The sequence below is a fragment of the Labrus bergylta genome, chromosome 6 (assembly GCF_963930695.1).
Source record: "Labrus bergylta chromosome 6, fLabBer1.1, whole genome shotgun sequence".
Taxonomy (NCBI): domain Eukaryota; kingdom Metazoa; phylum Chordata; class Actinopteri; order Labriformes; family Labridae; genus Labrus; species Labrus bergylta.
The window spans coordinates 10,351,199-10,378,173 of record NC_089200.1 but is presented as its reverse complement, the minus strand read 5'-3'; the positions used below and the strand labels follow the sequence as shown (position 1 = coordinate 10,378,173).

Here is a 26,975-nt window from a genome sequence, read left to right as displayed (position 1 = left end):
ATAAATGGTGCACTTTCCTAATCACATACATTTGGTAAATAAACATGCAAATAAATAACAGTAAATGGTATAAATCAACTTGAGCTTGTACATCTACACATTCACACACTGATGGCACAGGTTGCTAAGTGACCATCAGAAGTAACTAACCCCATCACATTCATACACCACCGTCGAAGCAGCGAGAGCAATTTATGGGTTAAGTGTCTTGCCCAAGGACACGTCATGTGTCTGCAGGAGCTGGGGATCGAACCCTCGACCTTCAGGTTCAGACTCGACCGACTATAGCCACGTGCAGCTTCTCCATAATCTTTGTTTCCATGGTGCCCAAAACTTTATCTTAACACAGGAAACTCCACTCCTGGAGTGATGCAGCGTTACAAACAAACCTCTGCATCGTGACTGTGTACTTTTTGGCAGCAGAGCAGCTCAGGATCCTGATGTATGTAAAGCCGGGATCACGACTGCTGCTCCACAGGAGAGCTCCGTTGAGTGGCTTTGAATGAAGCTGTGCTGCATGTCGTGCTGGTGTGTTAGGTGGGCAATGAGGGGGAGGCAAAGGAGGGCAGAGGGGGAGTAATATGGTGGGGGGCAGAGGGAGAGCAGAGCGAGAGTGGAGCTAAATAGGTATGTGATCAAACGTTCTCGGGCCACATCAAAGGGAGGCCGGATCAGGGAGATGTCACGCCCCTGCTCTGCAAAATAAAGCTGATGTGTTTTTTTTTTGTTTTTGTTTTTGTTTTTTAAATCACCGCCATGTGTTAAGGTGTGTGTGTTTGCAGCAGCTCCCTGGAGACGAGCGGGAGCTGGCTCGCTGTGTTCATCAGCTTGATGTTTGGCCGAGTGCCAGAGCGGCTGCAAGGCTGGAGAACAGGCGGTGATGTTCCCGCACTGTTGCTGAGCGTGGGAGCCGAGCAGACAGACAGACAGACACAGAGAGAGAGAGAGAGAGAGAGAGAGAGAGGAGGGGAGAAAAGAGGGAGAGGCAGAGAGTGGAGAGGATTGTCTCTTGACAGGAGTGCTGTTGACATGCTACCTAGCCCTACACTCCCACACTCGGCAGCACTGATACCTCTCTCAGCTTCTCTTTACTGCCTCGTTGGAATGTAATCAGCTCAAAGTCAGGCTAGGTTCTCACGCTCTGTAATATTTTCTCCATTACGAGGGCAACAGAGGTGGCTGCTGAAAAGGCTGATAGGCATGCACGAGGATACGGCTGCAAACAATGATGGATGTAAAATAAAAAACGCACCTCAACCTCAAAAGTTGTTCTGGGAACTTTTGTTCAGTTCCCAGAACAAAAGGTAATGTCCTCAAAATGCATTTTGATGGCGGGTCTTTGCAATGACATTAAAGCTGCAACAAAGTCAGTTGATTTAAAAAAGGATATTAACATTCAATATTTTAATAACTGATTAATCATTTTGAGGCTGCACAATTCTTGCATGTTCTCCCCGTGCATGCGTGGGTTCTCTCTGGGTACTCTGGCTTCCTCCCACAGTCCAAAGGTTAATTGTGAGATAGGTGTAAGTGTGAGTGTGCTTGTCTGTCTCTGCATTTCAGCCCTGTGATTGACTGGTGAACAGTCCAGGGTGTAACCCCGCCTCTCGCCCAATGACAGCCGGGATCGGCAGCAGCCCCGTCGTAACCCCAAACGGGAAAAGCGATGAAGATAATGTATGGATTAATCTTTTTGGTGATTTTCAAGCTTAAATGTAAAAAATAAGCTCCTTCATGGCACTGATGACCTAGTGGTTGGTGCGCGTGCTCCATGTACAGACAGCTGCCCTCCAGGCGCCCGGGTTCATGTCCGACCAGTGGGTCCTTTCTCATTCAATGTCATTCCTCACACTCTCTCTCTCCTCTGTTTCTTTAACTTTCCACTGTCCTGTTCAATTAGAGGCATAAAAGCCCCAAAATAAATCAGCAAATATATGTTGTTCCCTAAATATTTAAAATGCATCTTCCTGTATATAATTCATGAATGCTAGAACTCTAAAATTAAGGATTTCTCTGGCTTTCATAACTGTTGGTAAGTACTCTTGATTAATTTAGATATTTTGTTCCCACTGGTATACTTTTTTTTGGTGAAAACTGCAGTTTGGAGAAAGCTACTTTTTTTAATTACACCTCGGATTAAAAGTCAATTATTTAAAACTCTTTGAAATAAAAGTTAAATAATGAAGTGTAACTAATTATACATCCACATACCCTCCCTGCTTATAAAGCTATATACCTTGCTGGAGTGTTTGACAATTAACAAGACGGTCAGGGCTTCGTTTAAACATTTCTCATGCATATTCAAAGGTCTGTTTCTAAAACGACAGCAGCACAAACGGTAGATGAGGAAGAGGAATCTGCCTAGTGTAGCGCGCCTTTTGTCTCTTTCTGACCTTTCCTAGCTCGATTGCGTCCACGTTAATGGCAAATCTAAAGCGCTCTCCTTCTTTTCTTGACCCTGACGTCACAGCAGGTGACACCTGGATCAAAACACTGCAGCCCCTCCGCACACCTCCACCATTTCCCCCCGTCCACTGTTGTCATGACACCCCCATACCTGACATTGTCATGACGTTGGATGTAGATCTTGTGAAAGATCCGCTCAGGAGGCTTCAGGAAGTCCTCCTTCATCTCCATGGCAACATTCCTGGGCAGAAGGCTCATTAGCAGACGCTCCTGAGGAGGGAGGGGTTTAGAACAAAAGAGGAGAGTTAGAGACAAGTAGTTACATGGATATAAATGTACACTGTAGGTGTGTATTCATGCAGGAGTTAGCAAACAGTGATAGAAAATCAAGATAAATCTCAGCGTAAGTTCAGTCAGGAAGACTTTATAACTGCCTTCATGATTGGGTCTCTCATTCATCCCTTTTTGCACGTTCACTCATGTTTCCGCTGTCATTTTCTGGGGCTGTCATTGGATAATCAGCTATCTTGTCAGCGGTACTCATCTTACCAATCGCATGGCGTTTCTTCCTCATTTTCAGCCTATCGTCGTTCTGCTCCCCTTTTTAATATGTTGCTTTCTCTACCATGCAGAGACCTTTTATGTCAGGTACAATCACTTCTATCTGAACCAGTTCTCTTGCCCGCTTCCATCTCTGCAACACCTGTTGGTTTGACCTGATAACTGCTCTCATATCTGGCAAACCGAGGGGTGTCCAAAACGGCCGTGTGGGGGGTGACTTAAAACTGCCTACCTTCTCTGGTCCAAACAAATCCAGAGCATTCAGGAGCAGAATCTAAAGTTAGAAGGAGGACATACTGGCTGCTGCATTGTTGTCAGAGAAGCCAGCACTTCAACATAGCATGTTTCCTTAATCTCTGATGATATAAGGACAAAATGAAGGTTTTTACTGACACCAGTATGAGATGAATAAGGAGTTTTTTTAGCTGTAAAAAATCATGAAAACTAGTTGATGGGTTTCACAGACTGACACCATGAAAGGTGAAAGTGTTTTTAATGTGAGATCTTCTGGTGTTGCATTTCCGCCAATCCATTGCACATCTGTTTTCTCTAAAAATACTGTTTTTCTGCATGCAACAAATACCAAAAGTCTTGTCCTGCGCCTGCAGATATCACATTAATGTCCAGATATCTGTTTGCAGACTTTACATCCTTACACTCTGGGCTGAATCCTCACTTTGTAGAGGCTAGGATGTAAGACCTAAAGAGTTAATAGTTGTCATTTCATTTCCAGTCATTGGGATTAATCTGATAATCTCTTCAGCTGCAGCCTGAAGTAGCATCAGCATCAGTATGTTTGTTTGTGTGAATCATCTCAGTTACAGCAGCATTAAGCACTTCTGTATCATGATGTCAAATGGTTGTGAATGCACAGTGAATCATCCGGCGGCGCCGCGGCTCTGCTGAATGGACGCTAAGAGGCCATGGTATAAAAGCAGCTCGGGGGGCTCTCCTGTGTCTCTCTCCATCACTGTTTCACATCACACATCCACTCACATGGCTGCTCCTCACCTGCCAATACAAACAGGAGAGCAGCTTTCACAAACAGCCTTCACACTTTGAGATGTGAGAGTGTGAGTCAGGGTATTTGTCCATATGTGCTTCTGTGTCAGCGTTTCCAGCGATGCACATGTATGTCAGGTGTAAGTGAAAGTGTGAAGGTGCTTCATTTGAATATTTAAATCCTCTGCTTTATTAATCTCTTCCCTTCCTCCTCCTTGAACGTGTTTTAATCGCACATCAGTGGTTCCCATTTCTCAAATCTATCCCCGGCTTAATTCACGGTGTGTGCTCTGTTTGACTACGGCTCTCCTCGTGGTGCTTTATTAATGAACCTCTGGCTCGCTTCCCCTCACATTAACATATAAAACACTGCCCTGCAGAAAAACAAGAAGGGGAAATTCCCAGAAAATCTTTGCATTTTGAAAAATAAGAATTGTACTTTGAAGCAGTCCAACTTCTTTTTTGTTTTTTAAGTGGAAAAGAAATGTCAGGAAAAAAGTATAATATATCACTTCAAGGTAAAGTGTGTATCTATAAGCAGAAATGGAATATAATATGGAATATAATATGCACAAGCATGTTTTTATAGCATGTGTACAATCTCCTGCAAATTAGAATCCTTGTTCCTGCTTTGGGATTAAATTATTGGTTTTCAATTATGTTTAAAACCAGAGACATGATAAATTAAAACAAAGGTTATCTCAGGACACTTTACAAATAGAGCAGGTCTACACTGTACTCTTTGATGTAGAGACTAAACATCAATCCACCGGTCAACATTATACAGCAGAGGCAAGAGAAATGTCCTTATAAGAGGCAGAAACCTCAAGCAGAGCCAGACTCTGCCACGGCCAAGAAAGTGGGATAGAGGGAGATTGCTAAATTAGCAAATTAAGAATACATTTCCATCATAGACTGTAAATATGAATACCTCTGCTATTTTTGTTGAAAAAACTGATATCAGAAGTTCTGCATCTTCTTGATTTTGATTTGTTGGTGACAGAGAAGTGACATTGATGAGCTGGGCGATAATTCAAAAGTTGAACTGTTTTCAACTGAGAGCGCTTTGAACGCAGCAGCGAAAAACTGCTGAGGCTGAGGGCGTTTGGTGATCTGGACGATGAGCTTAATTGTGATGTGTTCCATTTGATGAATCCTTCCTGAAAACCCAGAGAGTGGAGTCTTCAGTATTGCTGAGGTGTTGCTAAACAGATGTTTGTTTTGGTTTCATGCTGGTGCTCAAGGGCGACATCTACTGGATCAAAAAGTTGCACATTCTTCCTTTAAACGTAGCGCAATCAGGTCAGATAATGTTCATATCTATAGTCGTTCGTGCCTTTTTGGAAAATACAATTTTAACTAAGAAATCAAATGTAAAGTTCAGCTTCCAACATTTATTAGTAGGTGGAGTTGGATCACTTGAAGTCATGCTTGACGGCTGCTTAAAGTCGTGGAAGGAGCCAGAGCTGTTACGATACCAGTACTAGAAATACTCCCAATACATGTCAATCAATGCGTATCGATACCCTATTCTTTAGCCCCAACATTAACTTTGTTTCAGGAATTAATTTTGGTGTTTACTGCCTCCGTGTCAACAGATCTCTCTCCATGAAATTAAAAAAGCCTCTTTGCAAATGAAGACTGAATGGTACGACCCTGAAGGTTAATGAAGTGCAGGGCAGTCTTAAGAATTGTCCTGTTGCAGTCAAACTGGCCGACTTGTTTCATCATGCAGGTTTTAAATATCTGAATTGAATCAAGGGTTATCTTTTCCTGTGTTTTGACCATGTATGGTGTCTCCTCACACGAGTCCACAGGAAACTACCCGTTGCTCCTGGTGTCTTAGATTACTATTGAGCTGAGAAGTCAATTTGCCAGGCAGACGTGCAGCACATAGCCCACACATGTTCAGGAATCAATACAACCTATATGGATCAGGCCCAAAGCAAAGCCCAAGAAAACATCCGGGCGATAACCAGAGACCTGCTTGATGTCTAAAAATGTAATCTCAGGCGTTTCTTGTTTTGATTTTTCTTTTTTTTGCTTGTGAGCTCCTTGTGTTTGCAGGCTGTTGGCTGCCTGTTGATGGATCCCAATCAGGGGTCTGTGTGTGTTTCACTCACCCAGATAAACTGTGACCTTTAGTGGAGTATGGAGGCCATGAAAGCAATCTGCTTGTGTAATTACCTGTCAGAAGGGAGCCTGTTACTGCCGGGGAAAACACAGCGTATCGTCATCTAATCTACAAAGCACAGGTGCTAAAAGTGTGCGTGTGCGCTGGCGAGCGTGCTGCAGAACGAAGCGGAGACGTTCACATAGAGTCCTATTACATACACGGGGTAATTAATTCTTTATTTAACAAGCGGTGTAGGTGGGTTTCATGCACATTGGCGAGGAGGGTGCGGCGTACAACAAAGTGTTTCTGTGTGTGAAAGTTGCCTGATTGCTCCTTTGTTAAATGGTTACGTGTAGGTGTGCAGGGAGGGGGAGGAGTGTGCGGTGGCGCCGGTGCATGTGCCACAGTAATTGTTCTTTCCTTAAATAGCTGCTGTCATAGTTACTGCGTGCCTGTGGGCAGGTTGTGAGAATACATTGGCACCTGAAACCGTAAAAAAAAAAAAAAAAAAAAAAAAAAAACTTCAGCAGAGACTGGGAAGATTTCACAAACATACGCGCTCAAGGCGAGGTGAAAAGCGTGGATGCATGTCTTTATTCCTAATTTATCATCTAAATTTGCCCTTTTTTTAACCAACAATGAGGCAACACACTCTAATTACCGTACTGTACTGCACGCTTAGATCTTTTCACCTCTCTTTTTACATTTCTCGCCCACAGACTGTAAGCCTGAGCGACGTCAGCCATCTGATCCTGCAGGGGGCTCCAGAGGCTCATCAGCAGCAGCAGCCGCCATGTTGGAAATGCTGTCTCAGACTAACTTTCAGTCAACCTAACGACAGGCTGAGAGCTGGAGCTGAGGTGGGTTTTAAACCTCTAGACGAACCGTTACATCGCACCCACCTGTCAATCATGTCAGCTATGTGTGTCACTATTTCAAAACGGCTCTGTTTTAATAAAAAAAAAATAATAATTAACCCCCCGTTCAGTGTATGCCAGTGATGTCAATAACTAATCAGACCTATTTTTTTTTTTTACCAGGCTGTAAACATGTTCATTTCTGCTGTAAAAACAGCATTTTGCATGCGGTGTGTATGTGACTTCCTGTGTTCCTGCAGCCAGCCTCTAGTGGACACTCGACGAACTGCAGGATTTTGCACTTCCGCATTGGCTTCATTTTTCAAGACCGGAGGTTGCCACTTGTTCTCTCACCATAAAAAATAAGTTCATTCAACTGCTGCAGGCAGGATTTTAACAAACACAAGGACAGAATATCAGATCACCTCTTTGCTCTCAACACTGCACAGGCTGCCTGTATCTTTTAGAATTGATTTAACAGTCCTGTTGCTCTACTGGGCCTTACATAATTTAGCAACATCTCCTCACATACAGAAGCTGACTGTCTTCCAATCTTATATCCCACCTCAAATTCAGAGATCCTACAGTGCATACATTTAGACGTTTCTTGAGTCTCCCTAAAGAAATCTGGTGGGGCAGCTTGCAATTTCTATTGCATTAAAAATATATATTTTCTATCTGCTGCCTGAGGGCCAAACTCGGCCTTCCAACAATCTTAACTTAACTTGTAAAGCTAATTTATTCAAGAGTATCAAACTGAATGAAAACATCTGAAAAGCGTCATGTTTGAGTATCAAAAGATGATCATTTTATCACATACTGTAGCTACTTTCATGTGTTATGTCTTTTTTTAAATGGGGGGGAATTCAGAGAGTCAAACTGAATGCCTCATTAATGCACGGCCTGCTCTGACCTCCACCTCAGCGGCAAGGAAGTGAGGACAACAGGAACATGAGGAACACAAAGGAGAAATCCTTCCTGCACATTATCCCATATGCTCTTTTGTAAAGCGTCTCCAGAAAACACTTGTTATGAATTGGCACTCTACAAATAATGATTTATTGACCCTTTTCTTTCATGTTGGAGAAAGAAATGGGAGGAAGGATCTTTTAAAGATGGTTTTTAAATTGGTTCAAACTTACCATATGATTGATAACGCTTTCTATTGCTCTTTCTATTATCTGATATTGTTTTGTCAAGCACACCAGGCTGCATCTTTGCATAAAATGTGTGTGTGTGTGTGTGTGTGTGTGTGTGTGTGTGTGTGTGTGTGCGCATGCGTGTTTGCATAAATTCCTGCCCCACCTGTTTCTCGTTCTCGTCCTCCAGCTTCAGCCTCTCCTCGATGCAGTTCCGGGCCTGCAGGAAGACTTTCCTCTGGGTGCGTTCGGTGAGAATCCTCACAAACACCCCCGACAAGTTGACGCTGGTGAACAGCACGGCGTTGGCCACCAGCTGTACACAAACAAGAACAGACATGTCAAACAAAGCAGCAGAGGCTACATACTGATCGTGCATGTGGGGCCTGGAGGAACACTTGTGGCCGTATGTGCACTTACGTGTGCAGTCATACATCCTGAGATTAGACTCCACAATCCGTGATTAATCCACAGCACGGATTGAACGGCAGACATCGAGGTCAGCACATTGATTACAACACGAGTCTTAGGTGTGACTTAAAACACAAAAAGCTTCACAGTGGAAAGGATGCAAGACTGGTTAATGATCAGAGCTATTGATCCTGTCCAACACTTCATTTCTATGATGAACTCTGTGGCCACTTTGTGTCGTCGATTCCTGAAAGAGGTGGTGAAAGGTCAAAGTAACTCTCTGATCCCAGCACAGCCAGATGGATGGCGCTTTTTTCTGTGTAACCATCAACTCATGAATAAGACTTCCCTACAGTTCATTATGTAACGAACGAGCAAAACCAAAAGAAGCAAAAAAAAATCTGCAACATGAGGTTCTCCACAAAGCTGCAAAATAAACCTCTCTCTGCTGCACAACAATGTGTTTATGTTTCCAGACTCTTCTCTAATCATGTTTCAGTGCATAACTTCAGCACATTATTCTTCCTCAGGCCTTTAAAGTTAAAAACATATCACTGGTTTCATCCTGTGATGATGAGTTGCATGTTGGCATCACTTCATTTCAAAGAGGGAAAAGCCAAGAGAGTTATAATAAGCTCTGATTTATTGCATCATGTAAATGCATTAGACACATCACTTCCACTGAAGTCTGTGAAACTTCCCTGAATCACCGGGACGTTTTGTTTCTTATCCGGTCAAGATAAATCTGAGAGGGCAATGACCTCAGGGTGGAAAAGCAGATGAAATATCTTTCTATTGCACCAAATCTCATTTATTCTTTTCCAATCCTTATTTTTAGCTCGTGGATCTCATTCATCTGAAGCTACTTAAAAATCAATTTGAGGTGAAATCATTGCCTTAAAGTCGATTGATTGTTTCACCTGCTCACTTGGATTTCTTTAATACGACTTTGGGAAAGTTACATCTTGTTTCTGCACTGTAATCTGCTCTAATATTAAACAATCATTTATTTTATCTGCAATGAATGCTTTTTATCCTCACTTTTTAGGTTTACTGCATTTCCCTCTTGATGTACAGGTTTTTAAATTGCCAATTTTTGAAACATGCAATTCAAATCGAGTTGCTCTGTCCTGCCTGGCCATTAGTTGAACTGCCAAGCACCCACTGATACCTGTTTCTCCAAGAGGGGTCTGAACTATAGCCTGATTTAAGGGGCTCTCAGCTCCAAAAGATTGAGGACCCCTGTCTTATAGGACATGAAATACCTGAGACATAATATCTGACACGTTGTAAATGAGAAGGAAACATCCTGATTCTATAATTAGCCAGCAGGAATCAGCACTAAATTGTGTGTGTGTGTGTGTGTGTGTGTGTGTGTGTGTGTGTGTGTGTGTGTGTGTGTATGTGTGTGTGTGTGTGTGTGTGTGTGTGTCAGCAGGATCCAGTTTCAGCACCGGCTGCTGCTGGACAGCTCCCCGTCTGCCTCGTTACCGTGGCGCGCGAAAGGGAAACTTTCTGCTCGTTTCCAATTTTACAACTTCAGGATCCTGCAGCCAAAATCGATCACTGAGGGTGTTCTGACTCTGACTTCTTCAGGGAAAGTCGGATGAGTAAGAGTTCTGTTTCTCTGCTCCACTTTACATTCATACAGACACTCCAGAGCCCAGCTGGGAGCTTTCAGGTTAAACAGCAGTCTCCTAACCCGGAGCGGTTACTCGGGGGTGTCATTTTTAACGGGAATGGGGACTTGACCTCATGACCTGTTTGAAACGATGGGGGTGTAAGTGAATAAACTGTGGGGAAACTGTCAGTAGGACTAGCCAAGGGTTTTTGGTGCAGCACTTACCGGTCTCCACAGCCTCTGTTTCCTCCCCGTGACCGACGTCGCTATGACAATGAAGTGGGATGCAGCCAGCATCACCCCGAACAGCACCGCCAGCAGCGTCCGCACTGGTAGCAGCACGTAAGCCACGAGGGTGACCAACATTAGCTGCCAGACGCCTTGCTCAGGGGCTCCGGCGCTCACCAGCTCTGACGTGCCGAGCGCCAGCGGGAACGGGCAGCAGAGCAGCGCAAAGGTGAAGCTGAACAGCAGCGCAAGCTTGGCGATCTGCTGCAGCTGCGTCACCTGCAAGTACTTGACGTTGGTGACGATGAAGAGCGACAGGAACACCACGCAGTGCACCGGGTACGAGCCCTTGGACAAGGTGAGACGCGGGCTGGACAGCAGCTCCACCAGGGACAGCGACGACGCAGCCACGATGAGCACCGCCAGCGCTTTGAGGGTGGCGGTCTGCTCCAGCTTCAGGTTGTAGTTCTGGAAGAGAGCCTCCAGCTCGTGGCTGTTGAACTCGTCCTCGCAGGCGATGGCGCCCAGGGGTGCACCGGCCGGGCATCGACCCTTTCTCCTCCGGGTCTTGACTCTTTCGAATGGCATCTCCTCCATGTTCCGGCCATTCATGAAGCGGGGATGGCGCACGAGCCCCTCAACTTTTCGGCACCTGTCCTTCCGTGGGGAATCGAACCCGGCACCCTCTCCCAGTTCATGCGTCCTGGATTGTCGGGCTCGGTGTCAGAGGGGAGAGGGTGGCAGTGGAGACAGCAGAGCGCCGCGCGCGCCCTATCCACAGGTTGACGATTGTTGGTGTGTCGTCAGAAAAGTAGCCCGACCAATGTGCTGCACGCCTCTCTCTGTCTCTCTCTGTCTCTCTCTCCCCCTCTCTCACGCTCTCTCTCTCTCTCTCTCTCTCTCTCTCTCGGACCACCTGCGGTGCCACAGACAGCCTTTCTGGTGATCCTGCGCTCTAACAGGACCAAATAATACGCGTGCGTTTGATGATTGTCAAAACACCACGAGGCTAGACAAACAGCACTGTCAAAAAAAAACCCAAAATAATATGATATTATTTGCTCTGTTTACTTTGTGAGAGGCACAGCTCTCTCTCTCTCTCTCTCTCTCTCACACACACATACACACACATACACACACACACACACACATGAACACACACGTGCAGTAAATGTGATTCCCTCCCGTGTGTCCTCCTCCTGCTTTAATTTGAAGCAGTGAAATGTCAGTGCTTTGGTGCTTTGGTTGGTAGAAGACAGCAGCAAACAGCACTGGTGATTTCCCCTCACGGTGTCTGCAGTGAGAGCTGATGTAGTTCCCAGCTAAAAATAGACCAGCTGCACCGGTGGATGGTCCAATATAGCAACAATTTGGTCTTTCCCGCATCTCTTCCCCTCATATATTTTTATAGCAAAGTAAAGTGCTCATTTCACACAGAGAAAAACTACAGAAAATGACCACTTGGAGAGGGAAGGTTAATGCCAATGCAGGGATACTAAAAATAGCATAAATGTAGGAATGATGACATGCATCTTAAAATGTGATGCACCATTTAGTTTCAGCATGCATTTGGGCAAATTTGCATATTTTGAGCATGCATTTCTGCATTTTCCTAAGCATTATTCTGAAGGTTATTTAATGTGAGATTAATCTGAGTTTACCCGTGAATACAAATGGTCTATTCTGTAGAGCAGAGACTCAATAAAAACAGGGAAAATGTAAAATCGACAATCAAAGGTATTGGTCATTTTACCAAGAACTATGACGCTACATTGAATTTAAATATACAGAACATTATTGGCAATGGACTGAAAATAGCAGCAGCTGCAGGGGCAGAATAGTCACTGACATTTAGGTTGAACGTGTGTTATGTAACAGAATAGCAGCAGGGATATTTAGGATATCTGAAGATGTCTCCAAATTGTGTCATGTAAAAAGTGTGTAAATATATGCAGATTCTTTACGCATGTTTGATGGCAGTTTTCCCCTCAGGTTGCAAACTACAACAGAAAAATAAATCAGTATCATAAAAGGACATATGCGATGATAATTCTTTTATAGCAACAGCAGTACAAAATGGATTAAACTCATTAAAAACTAATTAAAATGTACTTTGAATATGGATGACATGTATGGATGGAAAACAATTCAATTTCAAAACTATATTTAGTTTTACTTTATCAATTGGATATTTAAAAAGTCACTCATTCTTCCTTTAAGATTGGTTTCATATATTGCACAATATGGCTTATGTGAGTACCTTTTCAACACAAGCAGCAACCTCCTGGGCTGAGAAGTAAAGCCAACCCAAAAGGGCCACAAGGCGCAGTTCCCCTAGTGGCCACTAGAGGCTAGCTCTTTTTTTTTCCATCCCCCTCTGTTTTGATTTGGAGGCGCACCTGAAGTGACGTTTTACATTTAATTTCGTACAGCATTGTGGGTGTTAAAATACAATTCATTTCCTGAAAGGATGCATCCGAACAATACTGTACAAAACATGGAAGTTAGCATCCATGCTGAAATTGTCTGAATGCAAAAACTTTTATGAAAACACAAACAAAATACGTTTCCCTTTTTCAGTGGATTGTATTTATGTAAACATGGCCAGAGAGTCAGAGCGCAGTTTTTTTCTGTGATTGAAATTTTACTATCATGTTATTAGCATGTTAGCGCTATTAGCTAGTGAAGTGTCTGTACTCAGTGTACCTTGCTCGTTACTTTGCTCAGGTTTTGATTTATTTTTGGCAGCTCCAGCATTGGAGCAAACATTGTTGCTGGCTTTTTCTTGCAGTGATTGTGGCAAGCTGTAAAGGTTAGAGGATCGCTTGTTTTAATTCTCTAGGCTCGTGATATCCATCTGCAGCTCCCCCACTGGAGATGCAAGTGAGAGAGAAGCGAGTTTTTAACGTCCATGACCAAAACTCCATGATCAAATATAAGATGTGCAACTGGCTCATTTTCCATTAATGCCTCCTCAGCGATGTGTGACACCTCCCCCTCACATCTTACAACCTGATGGTGTGATCAGAGAAGACACCAAAATAAACGGGTTTTAAAATCTAAATGCAGGCGTTCTCAGCGGCCTCACAGATGACCTTGCTTTTTGTTGCTCATGTGCCTCAGATGGCAGAGATCTCCGAGGAAGTCAATGAACTGGTTCATCAATGAAGAAGTCAATGTGAAGCACTTTGGCCCCCCCTAACAGAAAGTCTCTGTGCGCACAGTCAATTACAAGGTGATCAATATCCACTATTGTCCGGCGTGTTTTTAATCAATACACCGTGCAGATCACAACAGTAAGGAGAAGACAATCTGACCCCCTTCACACCAGGACTAATACGATTTTGTTGAGTGGTCCTGGTAGAGGAAGTGCTTGCATTTTAAAGCCCCCGCTCTGCGCACAGTTAGTCTGAGGAATTTAGCTTCTTCTGGTCTATGTGTTATGACTTATTATCCCCAACTGTGAACCAGTTCTGTTGGAAGGTGGATAAAGTCTGAGAGAGAGAGAGAGAGGGCAATGACTTGAGGGAAGGGAGCCACAGGTTGGATTCGAACCCGGGTCACCCCCTCTTGAACATGGGTTGCACACACTAACCACTAGGCTACCGGCGCGCTGCTGTAATTGTTTTAAACCTTTTTCAAGACCACTATTTAGTAGGATTGTCAATTTATTAAAGAACATGCGATTAACCGCTGAATAACAATAGTTAATCACATTTTTAACTGCATATTTGAAAATCAAGCATATTTTACATTTCAAAACAGTTAATTGTTGTTTTTCTTTTAATTTGTATTATTTTAATTTCTTAAGCTTGGGGTTCTTCACTTCCTGTTTATTCCTGATTATTGTGATTCAAAGAACTTGATGCATTAATTTCTGACATTAATGTTTCAACAGGATGCAATTTTACAAGTGAATTGCAACAAATCTCATGAATTTAAGGAATATTTGGTTCTTGGGAGAAGTTATTTTTTCCCAGTTGAAACTCCCTTTTTTGGGGGTCAAATCAAAGTCAGCATTAACGTAGGCTAATATTTGAGCCCAAACTAAATTCTGAGTAAATTTGGTGCCTTAGTCTTAACAAATTGTTTATGAAATAAAACAAAGTGTCTCAGATTTGTTAGCTTCGAGCGAAGGAATGGTTATTTTTGTAAAACAATCGGTTTGGTTTGGAGGGTGTGATGGAAACTCTGTGTCTCTATAGATGTACAGACATTGAGCTCAATCACTGGGTCGGATAACAGGCACAGCTGTGCATTTTAGTAAACAAGCCTTTGGGTTAGACAACTACAGAAAAGACAAAAGTACTTCTTCAGAATATAATTTCTGCATGTTTGGACGCTCTGACAAAATAATTATTAATTGACACTTCAAGCTACTCTGACCACCTCATCATTTTTGCTAATTTGTTCTTTTTCTTCATGTTTTTTAACTTTAAGGTGTCTCTACTTTTTTTTTTTAAAACTGCTGTTCAGGTTGTTGGCTTTCTCTCTAATTAATTTCCTCTAAGTGTGAAACACTCTGAGCTGCATCCCCTTGTGTTTTAAGGCGCTTTATAAATAAACCTGTCCAAGGAAGCGGCTCTTAAACTGCTTTAAGTTGTTTTGGAACATAAAACTGCAGCAATGTTTTCCATCTCATCTCCCCATTGGCTCGTTCAAAGTGTCTCATCCTTCCTGTTTAGCATCTTCCCCCGTGAAGCGTAGTGAAGTGAGGTGAACTTACATGGCAGCCAGGCCCACACACACACACACACACACACACACACACACACACACACACACACACACACACACACACACACACACACACACACACACACACACACACACACACACACACACACACAAAGTCTCTATTTCTCGCTCGCTCTGGTTCTCACTCGCTCTGGCTCTCTCTCGCTCGCTCTCTCTCTCTCTCTCCTGAAGGTAAGTGACAGCTGCAGATTTTTTGGACCATCCCTCCCTCCAGGAAGCCTGACAGTCCCCATCGTTGCCATGGCAACAGCGGCAAGTAGGGCTAGCAGTTGTGACTGAGATGCTGCTGAGGTGTTTCCCAATCTGACACGCTGGCTTCTCTCCTCTCTCTCCCCTCTCTCTCTCTCTCTCTGTTGATATTTTTGTCTCTCTCTTTCGGACTTTGTTTCAGCTGGTTTGAGATGATGAGTGTTGCCGATGTGTTTGTATCCGTCTGCGTGGCGGTGACACAGCGCCCTGCCCTGCCGCCTCATTGTGCTCACTGACATTTCTCCAAATTGAGGCTCCGACATGAAGGACAGGGTGGTGCAGATGAAAGCTTCAGAGGTGACCCAACCACACAAACCTTCCCACCACCCATGGAAAAAACAACCATGCAATGTGCTACAGGAATGTGCGTGTGTGTGTGTGTGTGTGTGTGTGAGAGAGAGAGAGAGTATATTCATACATTTATAATAAACTTTGAAAATGTCAGAGCAAGTCGAACGCCGCCTCAAACCAGGTGACCTTGAGATCGCTGCTTTGATTTGCCCTACCGTGATCACAGCCAGGTGATTTCCTGTTTATAGACCCACAGCGGTGTATGTGTGTGTGTGTGTGAGAGATTGTGTCTGTCTGTGTGTGTTTGTGAAGAAAGGATTGGCAGGGACACCAAGCGGCAACCACTGGGGCTGAGAAAACCTGCAGTTCCTCTAGTGGTCACTTGAGGCTGGCTCCAAAAGTGAGTAAATCTCCATTAGGCCCCATATTAAAACGACCAACTTTAGAGCAGAATTAAACACGTCTGCAGCCTGGTGCAAAAACCTACATGGCTAATTTCTGTATTTATGCAACTCCACAGGGATTAACTCTAATATAATTCAAACATGTCAATTAAAAAATTGGCTTAAAGTTAAAGATTTCCGGGGCAGTGGCTGCTGCTTTGAGTGACAGGTGGGAGCTGCTAACCGTCTGCGAGCTGTCACTTCGGCTATTTCAGTCGCTGAACTTTAACACTCAAGTGCTGTTTGTGATGATGGTGTCTTCTGGAAAATGTTTTCATGCTAGTATCAGAAAAATAATACGGCTTGCTGTGTTGATTATTTTACTAACAGGCTGTCCTACAAAGTCTGTGCTCGAGTTTTGTGGAGTGGACACCATGATGCATGACTGCATCTGCTGCTGACTTTTCAATCAGGAGAGACTTAATTAAGAATGAACCATTAATTATTTTTTTTAACAATTTAGGAAATGAATGTGCAAAGTCTCATACACATATGGTCACTACCGGCTGCAAAACTCGAGACTTCAACAAGTTGACGTCATGGTGGATCTATCCATTATTTATCTACAGTCTATGAGGGAGACGCAGACAGATAAAAGGGAACTTAAGCAGACTGGGATTTTTAGGCTGTTTCATGAACTGGAGTTTTCCACTTGAGGTTAAGGATGCTGCTGCAGCAGTGTTGTTTGCATTCATGAATAAACCTGCTTGCTGCCATTCATACAAACATAATTAGCTCCATGCTCCTCCTGTAGTAGACAGAAATAGATTGAAACAGAAACCAGCTCTCATGCATAAACGCTGATATTCATACCCCCGCTAATAGACCTCAAGAGCCGCATCGTCTGCATAATCGCTCTGCAGGGTTAAACTGATTTATTCTTACATCTTTACATGATGCCAGCATGACTACAAGAGCGAAAAAGGTGAGGTGAATAGACAAACCTGATGAAATAAAATCTATTTCAACCTTTAAAGCTGCCTTTGAAACCTTTAACACTGTCGCTTTAACGTCTTTTTAAAGCGCCAGATTGAACGTATGCATCCATACGGACAAGTGAGGCAAATGAGGGAGATGAGAGGGACACAAAAAGAGAGAGCGTTCATAAGTAAGGTGTGTGTTGAGAGTGTGTGAATGTGTGTGTGTGTGGGAGTGCTATTGAGAGATATTTTTAATTCTGTGTGTCAGCTCCTCTCATCTCCCTCAGCAAGAGAAGTCGGAGGGAAGCTGCGAAGCATTTCCAATCCAGCTATCATTTAAATACATGAACACACACACACACACACATATATACACACTCACACATGCACACACATGCACATCGAAACATTACGGTGTCAGAACTCGTTCATATGGGACCAGTTGCGTCTTTGAAAGTTTTAAAAAAAAAAGCCTGCTGCCAGATTGTCTATGATTTTCTTTTTTCTTTTTCCAAACTCCCTCGGAGAGCTTGTGTGGGAATTTTACATGAAAGCCATTAAAATATGAATGTGATCCTGAATGGAAACACACTCCAGATGTCTGCTTGTCGAGCTAGAAATTGCAACAACAAAAAAAAAACTTGAAGGAGGATACAAGAGGGATGCATTTTCTTGTATCCTTGATGCATTTAAGAGGAAATCCACAACATCCTGATTGAATTCAGAAGAAAAAGGCTTTTAACTCTTCCATAACACCTTTGAGACACAGTGACTAAATAATACTTCACCATATGGTACATTATGACAGTTATAATCCCCTGTGGAGCAGCAGTCATCCATCTAATGACCCTCTTATATTAGTCTGCTTTTAGGAGAGTGTGGAAAGTCGCTGTGGACGCTGTGCAGAGTAGGATTAGGGTCATCCTGGAGGAATAGAGCGCTGGATTTCTATAAAGTAAAGAGGTAAATGAGTTTATCTCACGCACTTATTCTTAGTGAGAAAGCAGTCGTCTCATTTCACACGTCACACAGCGGGATGTCGACTGACTCAGATATGAACATGGCAGATCTGCAGTATGAAATCCTTGTCGACATTTTAAAAATGGAAATTACGATTTAAAGCCTCTCTTGATGCATCAGCGCATCGTTATTATTAGCATCCTGCCTATTAAACATTTGGAATCGATTCAGAAGGTGACTCACAAGCAGATTAAAAATACTTCCTCCAGTAATTGTGCAGAAATGAAGAATATGAACATAATGGACCATTGATTAAAGTGCTATAAAGATGTGCTTAGGGTTTCAGGGGGAAAATGTCTGATTGTTCCCCACAGTAGGTATCAGTGAATACAGCTTGCAGAGCCAAGTATATGAACAAATATACATCTATGATGCAGCCGGTTATGTACAAATGGTGTCACATTTGAACAATGGACTTAAAGGTCACATATTATCCCCCTTTTCAAAAAAGTTTAAACTAGTCTCAGAGCTCCTCAAAACATGTCAGCAAAGTTTCTTGTTTCTTGATCCTGTATTTGATCATGTCTATAAACGCTTCTATTTCAGCCCTGCTCAGAACAGGCTGTTTCTGTGTCTGTACCTTTAAATGTAAATGAGCTGTGTCTGACCACGCCCCCTCTCTGGAAGGGCTTGGGTGTCTCTGGCTTTCTCGCTCCATGTCCTATTGTTTACGGTGAGAAGGCAGACTCAGAGGGCAGAACAAACACCTAGCTGTGGGAGTGTCACCCACCTGGGGGAGGAAACTCAGTCTGCAGCACAAACTAGTCCAACTATATAAAACTACCTGCATCCTGACGACGACCTTCTTCACCTTTAACCAAAAAGGAGTCTCAGCCAAATGAATAAAACAGAGGCGACAGTAATGAGGTTTCAGCCCTCATGGTTTTGATGTTGACATGAGTTAAAAGTATTTTCTCTTGTACTCATTGTTCTGCGATTGCGGTTCAATAGTTTCATTACTTCCAGATGAGTTAGAAGCAGGTGGCCGGTCTGATCAATGCAGGAGCCGGGCCCAGAGACAGAGAAACCCTCGGTGGCCGCGGCCTGGGGTCGACTTCACAATCAACCTGACACATCAAATATTCAGCAGCGGCTCGCTGAGTCTCTGAAAGCGCTCGGACAGGAGACAGAGAGGAGGGAAAACCAGGGGCATGATCACACTTCACCATGAGCTGTGTGTGTGTGTGTGTGTGTGTGTGTGTGTGTGTGTGTGCGCGTGCGTGTGTGTGTGCGTGTGTGCGTGTGTGTGTGTGTGTGTGTGTGTGTGTTACACACTTAACACTGGCACTTATCCCCGACAGATTATAGCTCCACACATCAAATATTAAAGCTGCGGTGTGAATTATTGATCCCAATCAATGTTTGCAGATCAGAGCTCTCAGCTGGTAGAGGGGGAGCTAATGAGCGGGGCTATATGGACAGCTGAGCAGCTCTGCAGAGACCCAGATACACTCTCAGATACACATGAAGCAAACACGATTAGTGGTGATCAGGTAAAATGTTACAAGCAGAATAGCGTCATGTATGTGTTTCAGGCCAGCAGGAGCAAGACATTTAAATCATGGGAGTATTGGTTCAGTTGCATTCTGTTTTTTGACCCCTCAAATGAGATCTATTGTCCTCACTTTCACCATTACTTATTTCAGTCTGGGACACCTATTGGGAAGCGTTGAGTTGTATATGTGATTGCTTGAAAACGTGTGTAAAATCACTGTGTATAGCAAAGTCAGATGTGGGACATCCTGAAGGAGAGACGAGTCTACAGTCCAAACACCGCTTTCCTTATCTGATTTGAACATCCTCAAATCAACACTGGAAGTAAGCACCTACACCTCGAATGTGCTGAAAAAACGGACTCAGAACAACAACGAAACCTGTTTTCACCGGCTGTTTTTCCTGGAAACATTCACACACAAACAGACCACTGCACTGAGTTCTGTCTCTTTGTTTATCCTGAACACACACACACACACACACACACACACACACACACACACACTGACACACTCACAGGTAGAGCAGCTGTGAGCCCCACATCTGATTATGTTATTGACACCAGGCAGGAAACACAAGTGGAAGCGTGCCTCGTCTGAGTGTAAAATACACAGAGGACAAGGCTGCTCCATCACATTAAATGACATAACTAGTTTACATCACAGCTGCTTTACGGCGAGCAGGGAACCGAACTGGCAGATTAGCACAGCGAGGCCTCGCAATCCATAAATGGCTTTGTTTATGTACTAGAATAGTTGATGCAGCATGCTGGTTTGCCAGCCTGCATGCGTTGTGTCTGAGCATCTCCAAAGCCCTGTGGTCTGTGCTACAACTGGTGATTAGCATTTACATAATGAGCTAAATGTTAGCTGCCGCCTTAAACTGCTACTCCTCAGCTCTAGGGGGCAAGCTGACCTCCATAGAAACAAACAGGAAGACCTCAGGACCACATTTGGCTTTTTAATGTTGGAAATCTAAAAAAAAAAAAAACATACTTTTTTAGGAAGCCCTTGTTTTAGGATAAATCTGGTGCTATTCTATTTTTAGATATTGTCGACAAATCCCATGAAAAGATTGAGCTGATCCTCCTCGGAAACAATATGTGCGTATGTAAAGCCTGATACATCTTTAACCTCTGTGGGATTCGACTTCTCTTTATTAAAGCCACATTGTCGAGGTGACAGGTGACATGTTTCTAAATCATCATGAGCTCACTCTGCGACTTATTTTGACTCGATCACACATATAACTTCTCCATGCCCACATTTTAAAGGAAAATAATCTGCAGCCAAAAATAGTCAAAAACAAATGCTCACATTTCTAGCAGGACAATCAAAGAGTATACACGCTTTCTCTGTTTGAGTGTGAGTCTGTTTTTCTTACTGTCGCTCATGTAGACATGGCGAGGAAGGAGGGGGCACTGGCAGTGTCCAAGAGGAAAAACTTCTTGCACTTTTCTCACTCAACAGAGCTTGTTAGCTTATTTTACAAAGTGGAGATAGTGGTGCTTTAATATCTCAGTAGTGAGGGTGATTTTCTCTTTTCAAAGTGACAGTTTGTTGTCCTACAAATTACTTCATGAGATATTTGGATGTGCAAACACCTCCTCACAAAACATTGTTTATTTTGTAAAAAAACAACAAAAAACAACCCAATAATAACAGTGCCAAACAGAAATGTGCAGATTTAAAAAAAAAAAAGGTACATTTATTTTACATGTCTACTGGAACTGCTGTTACTGATTCATCTATGAACTAACTAAACAAAACAAAATTGTTGGTTTTGTGGGTTTTTTTGAACAGATTAAGAGATATAGATATAAAATATATTTACAGTTTGGACATAAACTGGCTTTTAATTTTCATACCAAACCGTTAACATGAAAGCAAACAAATGCAAATAACAAAAAAATGTGCATCACACGGTTTTTCATTCAAAGAACCAGCTTCATCTGTATCTCCACTCCTCTGCTCAACTAAACTAAGCACAAATCCTCCTCCTCCTCTCTCCCTTCAATCCACATTCTTTTCCTCCTCTTTCTCGTCTCCATCACAACCTGTCCTCTCCAAACACAGACAGCTTGCCCGAGCGCCTGGAATACACATTCGGATCTGCTTGTCACTTTACATCTCCCTCGTCTTCCCTCCTCTTCTCTCTTCCTCTCCTCCGTCTCACCCTCGTCCACATAATCTCTCTATCTGTCCATCTCGCCCCCTTCTTTACACGAGGATGCCGGTCAATAAGACGTCCTGCTTTTTAATTCTTCGAGCCAAAGGAGGGCAAAGAGCATGAGGAGGGGAGGGACTCTAAATCTAAAGATCGGTGGGGGGGGGGGGCGCTAAATGTAAACAGTGGCACGCAGAACAGCTTAAGAGGGCTATAAATAGATCCATAGACCAAGAGAGGGAGCAAGCAGGAGGCAGATAGAGTGAGAAAGCTTTGCTTACGGAATAAAAATTGCTCCCGACAGTCAGGGATTAGTGCTTCCCTGGAGGATTTTCACTCCAAAGCCCAATCTGGGGCGATTGGGAAAAGCACCAGCCTCAGTCATCTTAATTCAGTTAAACCCTGCCCAACACAGACAGACATCATGCATGCATGTTTGCACGCAACATCATCACAGAAATATAGCTCTCTATCTTCTTATAGCAATAGAAGCAAGATGAAGAAGAAGAAGAAGTCAGCGATATGAATAGAATGTGGTGCACACTGACAAAGCTGTGCAGATGTAGAGCCGTGTGTTTTGGTTGGTCATAATTGAAAGATACACACTCGAAAGCAACCATGCACACACACACACACACACACACACACACACACACACACACACACACACACACACACACACACACACACACACACACACACACACACACACACACACACACACACATCACTCTGAGCCTCATTACCGGCAGATTACTCAGCACCTGATCCTGCTAAGCTTGTTAAACAACACTGTTCTGCAGCAAACACACACACACACACACACTCGGGCACACACACACACACTTGGAGTGAGGTGCTAAGAATAACTTCTGTCGCACAAAACAAAACAATGGAAACAGCCCTGCCTGTGAAATAGCTGACATTCATTGAATCCTACATTTTTAAACCTGTATTTATAGATTTTGGCCACAAGAGGGCAGAAAAAATCAAAACCATCTGACAGGTCATAGCGATGTTTTGGACTTAAGGAGACTTATACAGTAAATGTAATGTTATAGGTTTACTTTATGATATCGGCAGTGTGATGACCTGACTTGACCCTGATACAAACTCTGGGAGTGATTCAGGGTTTCCATTGTAGCTAGCAGTACTTCAGATCTGCAGGAGTTGGAGTTGAAAGAAAACCTTAAGGTCTGATTTCTGCGTTGATGTAAGGATTCGTTCTCTGTTAAAGGAAGAATGTGGGACTTTTTGATCCAGCAGATGTCGCCCTTGAGTACCTGCATTAAACCAAAACAAACTGCTGTTTGGAAACATATCCGCTATTCTTAATTCCCACTCTCGTCCAGCGGCACACCTCCAACCCCCCTCCACTCCAGTTCACACTATGGAGTTATCAATTAGAACGCACCATAATTGAACACCATTAAGCGCAAAAAATTGTCCACTGCCTGCATTGTTGTGTTAGCATGCTAATGTTAGCGCTCTTTAGTTAGCTTGTAGCTTCACATTGCACATAAATTGACACAGAATGACCGTGATGTAAAGACACTTATGTTACATCCAAATAATCAGTGAGTATTTTCTTCTTCTTCTCTCTAGTCCTCGACTAAAACAGCTTTTATACACAAGGGGAGGCCGTCCCGTCCATGTAAACACGACACTGACAACAACACAGCCAGCGGGACTCGAGCTTCTCCCTCATTGTAGACAGTCATGACTCAGAGAGACATTTACACAGGACGTCATTCCCAGCGCCGACATCTGACTTCTAAGGTTAATGTAAGCACCTTAACTTTGTCTGTGAGATGTCCAGAGTAGAATGAGTTGCTGCCTGCTCCTGTAATCACTGAACCATGGAGTAAATATTCTTTAAAACCATAAAAATGAGCTATAGCACTGCAGCTGCTGTCGAGAAATTCTAAGATCTTTTCGGATCATTTTTCAAAAGAAAGAGTAAATAATAAAAAGTTTTGGATATCAATTTTGACAAACAGTGTACCTGGAGATTTTTATGCAGCCCCTCTACAGCTCGACAGTGTGTGAGAAATGATGTGAGAAGTGTGTATAGCGAAGCAGAGCTGCAGGCTTTCTTCTGTCGAGGTACTACACACATCTTAGTTCCCACAGCAACACATTAGCACTCAACTCTACCATGGAGGAGCCAGTGAACAAAATGTGTGTGTGTGTGTGTGTGTGTGTGTGTGTGTGTGTGTGTGTGTGTGTGTGTGTGTATATATCTCTATCTTCATGAGGACCGTTTGAGAAAGTTGTGAAATTGTATTTCTTTGGATAGTAGAGAAATGATTAAAAATGATGATCAGTTCTCAAACACGAGGACAGTTTTGGAGTTTCGGTACATTTATTTGTAGGTGTGGACAGAGTCAAAGTACGACGCCTTTTCTCGAGAGAAAACCTTTACTGAGTGGAGAATGTTTTTTTTTTGTGAAGGACATAAGTGGGGAGAAATTTTGTTACTGAGGACATTTTCTAAACATGAACACAGTTTTCAAATTACAAGACAAAGACCGTTTGGTTCAGTCCATTTTTATCTGGAAAACTTAAACATTTGAGCTGAGGAAATTTTTCAATCGATCACATTTGTGATTTTGTGATTGAAGTGGTTTGATCTTGGCCTCTTAAAGGAGCCATTTTGTGGGTAAAAAATGTTTGGGAAGGTTTCTGTCCATTGATTGCATTCAGTCAATAAAGATCCACTCATGTATCTAAGTACAATTTATTACATTTGCAAAAACGTGCATGCATAGATATACTAATACACTGTTAATTTTCCCTCTGGGTGATTTCTAAATATTGCAATTTTTTTTTTAGAAAAGCGCTCCAGACGTTACTGGCACTCTTTTTCAAATGTATGATATTCCCTGTAGTTTTGCCACCTATGGATCGAGTTTTGTACCCGCATCCTCTTTCCTACGGAACGCACAGCCAGCGCTTTTCTGTCGAAAAAAAAAAAAGGCTAGGTGAACAGGGGACCTAACACCTTTTTTTTCATCCTGGAGACTTCCAGGAACTTCCTGTCAGTGCTGAGAGAGAAATCTTAGAAACTGTACTCTCCCACACATACATGCTTGTATGTCCCACACAGTCACACTGAAAATGTTCTAGCACTTTTTTTCTGTCTTCAAAATGAATAAAGAATAAGTTCGCTTGAGTGTGAATTAAAAATCGTAGCGCTGAAAGTTGCAGGTGTGCCTGTGGATGAAGGCGTGGGCGTCTGTGGCCCGAAGTGAATTCACTTTCTACATTTGCCAACCGAATGAATAAATACTGTAGGATGCTCCAGTTTGTGAAGAGGGAGGGGAAGAGTCTCTAATTGGAATTTCTGTCGGCTGAACGAGGAGAGTTGTGGGGAGACAAATTATTCAAACACACACTCACACACACAAACTGCACATTTAATCAAGTTGGTCCATTAGGCAGCCTGAGGTGTTGGCATTAGCTCCGTCCCGCATGATGCAGGAAAAAGAACATCTACGTTGATCGAAATAGGACAAAAATGCTCTGTGCAGTCATTTGCTTTTTAAATATTGCTCTATTTATACAGATTTCCACAGCGTTTTTTCATGATACGCTGTTACTCAGCATCTTACTTTCCCTGCTTTTAACGAGCCTTACAGCTACAGAAATACAGAAAGTTAAATATGCGGCCCGAGGTGATAATTTTTGAACAAATATTTTCGAATGTTTGCATAAAATAAAGTTGACAAACTTCTGGGAAAAATCAGCTCCACTGCTTCCATCCTCCAAGTCACGCAGACGCTCGCAGACACACAGACAAATTCAAGCCCCTGTCCGTTAGAGGTCACATGTGGGTGCACAGCTCATAAAAGTGGTGGGGGGAGACGGGCTATACTGACGTTGTAGCTGGTGACACAGTGACATTGATGGAGATATTTACCGAAACCTCTCAGCAGGCTTGGCTGAAGCAGAGCAGATCCTGGGATTAGACGTCGCTGCAAAAGCTATTCCAGCAATCCCTGTTTTCACAAGAAATTCATACTAGAGGGACAAAAAATTATTCAAACCCTTTACATGAAATCCATATTTGATGAAATGTAGAAAAATTAAGACAATAAAACCTGAATAAAACGAACACTGAATTTAATTTGTGAACTAATCCACCATGATGATTTGTCTGTGAACTATTGGAGAGTTTGCCATCTTTGCCACTGGCATCTTGGTTTATCAAGGCTAAAAGTGACCATGTTTGGGCAAGCGGGAGGCCATAATGACCCCCCAGTAATCAACTTGAAAATCACAGGTAATCTCACCTTGAAATAACCCTGTTTATCTTCTATTGTTTTGTGGAAATCACTTACTCAGACTGCAGGAACGTTTTCATAGTTCTAGGAACATCTTGGAAATCTCCCCTTTTTTATTGATTCTGCACAGCAGCAATTATTAACGATTTCTCTTCCTAGAACCCTGTTTAGAGGAACCTTTTTAACTCCTGCTTCAGAGAAGGTATTCTCCCATGCAGGACTATGGCGGTGAAAATGAAGTCAGAAAAAAAGTTCTCATGATGTGTAGTTCTCAGGGAACACCCTCGTGGATAGTTCCTCTTCAAAAGTTGCCCAGAACGGTTTGGTCCAAAAACACAGAATATGAAGCTACAACCATCAGTTACTTAGCTTAGATTATTTTAGCATAACCCCTAAAGGAGGTAGAAACAGCTAGCCTGGTTTTGTCCATAGGTGAACAAAGCCTTTCAAAAACTCCAAAGCACAATAGTAAACATTTTATGTCTACTATTTGTAGTTTTTCAGGGGGTTATGGGGTTTCCCTTTCAAAAATAAAGTAAATAATAAAAATGTCTCCCAATATAACTAAACTTTGTTCTAGTTGTTGAGAATATTTCTGCCACATCTGCTGGGGGCAGTGTGTTTGAGGGATACAGCTCTTGCATTATCTGACACGTTATACTCTGACCTAAAAAAATTTCTTTTATTGCATTGGTTTTCATTTCCACCTTATTTATTCCTCTTACAGCCGCTCTCTCTCTCTCTCTCTCTCTCTCTCTCCGACAGGCCGCGTTGGCAGTACAACTCAGATTGGTGTGAAATCGCCGCCTAACAGGCGGGAAATTGGCTCTGTTATTTTTGGAGCAGAGTCATCGGGGACTATCGGACCATCATCCTCTCTCTAATGAGCAGGTGATGGAGGCGTAGCTGGGGAGGGAGGAAAGCCTGGCGTCTGAAACACGGCACACGGCAGATGTAGAGATGAGAACGATGAGAGGGAAAGAAGCACTGTGAGAAGGCGGCTGAGA

The 26,975-nt window shown here is 43.0% G+C and overlaps 1 protein-coding gene across 1 annotated transcript in view; it reads right to left on the bottom strand.

Annotated features, from left to right (window-relative positions):
• Positions 1–11,424, bottom strand: part of LOC110000085 (adenylate cyclase type 1-like) — a 50,316-nt gene extending 38,892 nt beyond the window's left edge. Inside the window, exons 1-3 of the mRNA XM_020655265.2 lie at positions 10,339–11,424; positions 8,248–8,397; positions 2,558–2,676 (exon numbers count right to left, since the gene is read on the bottom strand). Coding sequence (XP_020510921.2) covers positions 2,558–2,676; positions 8,248–8,397; positions 10,339–10,953 — 884 coding nt within the window. The 5' untranslated portion in view covers positions 10,954–11,424. The remainder of the gene's footprint in view (positions 1–2,557; positions 2,677–8,247; positions 8,398–10,338) is intronic.
• Between the last annotated feature and the right edge of the window lie 15,551 nt (positions 11,425–26,975).